General features: G+C 36.6%; 1 protein-coding gene across 3 annotated transcripts in view; it reads right to left on the reverse strand.

Annotated features, from left to right (window-relative positions):
* LOC122329825 (protein NLRC5-like) overlaps positions 1 to 5582 on the reverse strand; it is a 9115-nt gene extending 3533 nt beyond the window's left edge. For all 3 annotated transcript variants that reach the window (XM_043226441.1, XM_043226434.1, XM_043226449.1), the window contains exons 1-4: positions 5476 to 5582; positions 3084 to 3432; positions 1386 to 2991; positions 837 to 1214 (exon numbers count right to left, since the gene is read on the reverse strand). In XM_043226441.1, coding sequence (XP_043082376.1) covers positions 837 to 1214; positions 1386 to 2991; positions 3084 to 3414 — 2315 coding nt within the window. In that variant the 5' untranslated portion in view covers positions 3415 to 3432; positions 5476 to 5582. The remainder of the gene's footprint in view (positions 1 to 836; positions 1215 to 1385; positions 2992 to 3083; positions 3433 to 5475) is intronic.
* Between the last annotated feature and the right edge of the window lie 244 nt (positions 5583 to 5826).

Below are 5826 nucleotides of genomic sequence, written 5' to 3' on the forward strand. Positions count from 1 at the left end.
CATTAATGGGTCAATATCACCACACAGTGCCTTTTAACCAATACTCTCACATTTCTGTTTTAATTTTATATCATGTCAGAAATAGCAGACACTGAAGTACTATTGAAGGATTAGCTGAGCTATTTTTATGATAATTATAGTCCATTTTTTGAATATATAAGCTAGAACTGAATGCTATTTCCACTCTATTGGACATTTGAGCTTCATTTAAATGGTTTTTCTATTTATTTTCATTAATCATTTACCTCCATGTTGCTCTAAGCCTGTGAAAGCATCATTTGTCTTTGGAAAACAATTTAAAGGTATTTCATTCCGAAATGCTGTCATTTAAATAAGAGTTGTGGCACCTGACATGAATTTGGATGATAATGCACTAATTCACACAACAAGATTGGTGACGGAGTGGTTTGATGAACATGAAAGTGAAGTTGAAGATCTCCCATGGCCTGCACAGTCACCAGATCTAAATATTATTCAGACTCTTTGGGCTGTTTTGGAGGATCAAGTCAGGAAACGTTTTCCTTCACCAGCATCATTTGAGCCAAGAAGAACGGCCCAAAATCCCTCTGGACGCCGTGCAGGACTAGTATCTGTCACCAACCGATGCTGAATTGGCCACAAAAGGAGGCCCTACAGCATACTAATGAATTATTTTAGTCTAAAACCAGGCTTTTCGGTTTTACTGTCCAACTCCTGTAGATTGTACAGCATGTTAATTTGTTAATTGTGCCCAAGACCATAATTAATAAGCAAGCTCACATCTTACTAACGAGAAACAACAATTCTGACCAAGTGTGTATTTCATAAGAACTGTAAGAGAGCAGAGATGTTCTCACCTCAGCTGTGAGATGTAGGGCAGACACTGAAGGAAACTCTTCACTTCTCTCTCTTCCTCTGAACATCTTCTCAGCTCTACTGCTTTCTTCTCTTTCTGGAGCTTTAGCACTTCCAGGAGGATGGAGATCTTTCTCTCTGAGAGATCTATGATCCATTTATCAGGAGACTGAAATACTGACTGTAATGCTGGAAGATAACTCCTGCCTGTTTGAGTCTCATAGATCTTCACGTGAGAGTAAAGATCCAGCAGAGCATTGATTTCTTCTGGGTTGTATTGTCCTCTCACCTCAAATAGTTTGCAGTCACACTGGGAGGATTTATGGAATAATTCTACAAAGAAGGTGATTTGCTCCAGTGAATCTTTACATGTCTTTAACCTGCAATAAATAAATCAAGCATAAGAGCAAGTACTAATTGCTTTTTTTTTGTTTTGCTTTTTTTAAGATTATTTGCACTAGACGATGATGAAATATTTCTAGGGGTATATGGTTGCTAAGTACAGCCGTCCATTTAACAAGGTAACTCAGAGACGTAAGACTAATTAGTACCTGATGTTTGGAGAGCAGCTGAGCATCATGTCTATTCCTACATCAGTCACGTTACAGTGCTCCAGATTCAGATAAACCTCTTTATCTCTGGACTGACCGATCACGTAAGATAAAGCACAACACTGATGAGGATCCAGATCCACGTCTAGATCAAGCCGATGGTCTATCTTCTCCAGGAGAACTGAGCAGGCTTTAGGAGACTGGAGCTCATACAAGCACTGACACACATAGAGAAGATCAACATCTTCATTCTCACTCTGAGCTTGAAGAAACGTGTCTAAAAGCTTCTCAATGAAGTAGTCAGATGTTCTCTTTATCTGATCCTCTGCGAAGAGACACTTGAGGAGTCTGGTGTTGTGTTCACTCAGAAGTCCACATAAGAAAGGAAGAACGTGTCTCATGCGTTTATGCTTCTCGGTCTGACAGAGCTGTAGAACATCCTCGATTTCATCTGGATGTTCAAGTAGCCACAATGCAGAGAAGAATTCCTGCATTGTGTTGTGGAGAAACGCACAGTATGTTGTTGAGTCTCTTGTTGTGATCATTTTCAGAAAAGCGTGACAAAAAGTCTCATCACAGCTAATGTCTGGAAGGTTCAGGCACTTTTTCATGGTTGCATTGAAAGCATTTTCCATCAATAGATGAATCTGATCTTTCTTCTCTTTCAGGTACTTATCTATTTGCTTATTTTGTTTATTCCCATGTTTCTTCGCAGCAAAGCGGAAAATGTGGACGTACATCCCAGTGACTGTGTGTTGATTATTGAATACAGTGCCATTTTTAGACTTAATTGAGCTTACAATCATGAACGCATACAATGGAACATGACTGAGACTAATCAGCCCTTGATTCTTCAAAACAACTTCTAGAAGACCAGGATCATGACCCAATCTACTCCGGTAGTAAGTTTTGATAGACTCTTCACTGAATCCTTGGACATACACTGTTTGTGACGGCCAGTCAGAGAAAACTGGATCATCTTCCACCTCTGACCTGCAGGTGATCACGATCTTGGCATCAGGCAGGAGATCATTATTCATGATCTTCCAGAAGATGGATTTTTCTTCCAAATCTGTCACACCATCAAACACAATAACAACATTCTCATTGTTTTCCTCAATATCTTCAAACACTTCTTTTCTGTCTTTTTCCATTGGTCTTAAATACCCATCAAACAAAAGAGCTTCCAGGCTGGAAACGCCATCGTGGGCCAAAACACTCTCATCAAAGTAAAACATGTAGTCTATCTCTCTGTATTCCTTCTCTGCCCAAACACGCAGCATTTCCAAGACAACCGACGTCTTTCCTACTCCAGGTTTGCCAGTGATGAGGATGCTCTTTTCCTGCCATCTCAGGAGATCCTCAGGTAATAGAGCTTGTCCCTGGCTAGGAATGTAAGCTCTCAGCTTCTTGGGCCGTAGCTTTTTTAATTTTTTGCTTTTCGATTTTATTTTGCATTTTGTTTTCAGGACACGGTCAGTCTTTAAAAGCAGAGGTATGTTTCCTTGTACCTTGTCGTCCAAATATTTACAGAAACTTTGGTTCTTCAGAATACTTTCTGCTTTCTCCTTGAGCTGTTTCTGATAGATGTGACAGGGCTTTGTACCTAAAAAAAGCAACAAAAGCATTAAAATAAAAAATACAGAAATGTTTACATTTGTTAATTTTACCAAAGTGTTCTTTACTGTTTTTACTCACTGAATGAATAGCTGGCCTCTGTATCTTCATCTCTGAAGGAAAAGCAGCTGATCCAGTAGTGTAAATCAGGATCTAATGTCCTCTTCTTAGTGACATCCAGAATCCGGAGAAATTCATAGCTGGCCTCTTCACCTTTGTTAATGACCATGTCTAATAAACATCTGGCTTGTTCAAACTCAGTCCTGTCAGCTTTCAGAGCATTGACCTCATCATCACAGAAGATATTCTCCTGATAAAGATTATCAATGATCAGAGAAAGGTTTTCATTTGAGTCAGTAGTGTTTTCCTGTTTTTTTAGGTACTCTTTAGCAGATTGGTGAGCACAAGCCATGCTGCAGGCATTTCAAACCTGAAGAAAAACACATAGGGTTAAACACATTCACATCATGCATTTTAATACTATTTATTTTAATATTTTCAGAAGAGAACAAAGGACTTTAGTTTCTTTAAGTTCTTTAGCTTAAATCCATCATACAGAGGCAGGTACACAGAATAAAGTTGCATAGTCTACTGCTGTGGTGAGGGTGTTTATTTTAATTACGTACATATGTATTATTTTTAAATGTATGGAGTACATTTAAAGGCTAGAACAACTTGCAGATACAACTTAGCTTAAAAAAAAGCATTATCTTATTATCATAATCTTTGTCATTATTTTTGTTATTAGAAAATAAGAATAAATAAATATATACATGACAAATATCTACAAATAAAACAATGCTTTATTTCTCAGGTACAGTATTCAGCAGTAAAATATAAGAAACCGAATGAACAAATCTAAAATAAAACACGTCTACATCAATTATACTTTTTAAGCAACTGTATTAAAGTCATGAGTGATTTCTTTCTGTTTATTAACATTAAAATAGTTCACCAAAAAAAAAAATTATTCTGATTTTGTCATATTTGCATACAATCATTTATCATTCTCAAGTTGTTTCAAACCTGAATTACTTTATTAAGTTCAAATAAGTTATTTTGAAGAATGTAGGTAATTAAGCAGCGACTGTTTGTTTCCCACATTCTTCAAAATATCTTCATATCTTGTGTTCAGCAAAAGAAATGAATACAGGTTTGAAACAACATGAGTAAATAATGACAATTACATTTTTTCTATTAATTTAATGAGAAAAGCAAAAAAGCTTGCTCTCATTTTTAATTGCATTTTATTTTTATTTATTATATAAAGTAAAATAAAAAAAAGTCAAGTCATTCATGTTTAACAGGTAATATTTACATATTTACATACAATATTTAATAAAATTTACAGCAGATCTGAATAATGAATAAGTGCAGTAATAAGCAGAGAATAAGTACAGTGTCCTGTGGAGGTAATGATGGGACAGAAGGTCCTGTTATATTAAGACAAAAGCAGACAGTGGACCAGGTAAAAAACACCTACACTTTCTAACTAAAGTGCTCCATTTCACGTAATTATTTTGCACTTAATACTAAAAATGACTCTTTAGTGCTTCTTAAGATAAACTCCTCTAAGTGTATGAACTTAAATGCACTTTTAACACACCATTTTGTTTTGTAAAATGTATTTTAGTTACCACTTGTAGCGCACTTGAAACCATCTTCATACAGTAGTACACTCAAGTGTGATACAGGTGGTAACTAAATATATTTTAAGCGCATTTTAGTTTATATCCATGGTGTCTCAAAACAGCACAGTTGAGTACACTTAGAGGATCTTAACAAGCACTAAAGAATCATTTTTTAGTATATTAAGTGCAAAATTATAGCGCGAAATGGTGTGTTGTTTTTTTTCTACCTGGGCAGACATTTTAATTGTTCATCAAAAATCATGTTACTGCATTCCCTAACCACACAAATTGTTATTTTAAATTGTCTATTGATTATATATCACTCACCTTCTTATAAACACGTGTGTTTCTCACTGACGTCTCTCAGTAGCACGTGCGCATAACCGAAACCGAAACCGAAACGCACTTCCTCTCCAGATGTTTACAACTAAAGGCAAAGTTTGTGAAACTGCTCTTCTCTCAGCGCATCGAGGTCGACGTGTTTTGTACACAGCGGAGGAAAAAAGCTTGTTTTGAGGGACTCGGTTGTAGCTCGTTTTCTGCATCACTTCGGATAGAAAAAAAGCCTCATCTGTGTAGTAAAAACGTTTTTCCAGCGAGGTCCAGAAAAAACAAAGCCGTGTATATGTTAACTTACCTCGGTCACAAGTGTTCGGTTAGACTGTTTGACTTCTAATCTAAAAGTGACGGATTAAATTTGTCGTTGTTTACCTTCCTGGACAGAAATGTATCTCTCGACTTCAGAAAGTAGTTTACAGGGACGTCTACGCATTAATCCATCGCTTTTTTAAATCTAGTCTTGTTCCTCTTGTTCTTTTAATGTGTATAAACAAACCAAATACCTCTGAATCCAACTTCTTTTCGACGCTCTCAGGAGCCACGGTTTAACTTGCGGCCTTCATCTTTTCTCTCGGCGGTTGACTCACATCTTACTGCTGCTTCACTGCCCTCTTCTGTTCCGGAGGCTGACCAGTACATTCATTACAGTCTTGGTTTTTGTGTTCAGTGGATGGTTGTAGAAGCAGCTTCATACGCATTTCTTCACATTAATATGTCATGTTATCCTGCTAATTAAACCCCACACAATGCAGTTGCAAATAGACACAGACTTGTGCACAGTATTACAAAAGATCACTTTATTTTTAGAAAAGAGAAAGAGAAAAAACACAAATTAAACAGGGTAAACAATTAAC

Source organism: Puntigrus tetrazona, chromosome 3 (assembly GCF_018831695.1).
Source record: "Puntigrus tetrazona isolate hp1 chromosome 3, ASM1883169v1, whole genome shotgun sequence".
Classification (NCBI taxonomy): Eukaryota; Metazoa; Chordata; class Actinopteri; order Cypriniformes; family Cyprinidae; genus Puntigrus; species Puntigrus tetrazona.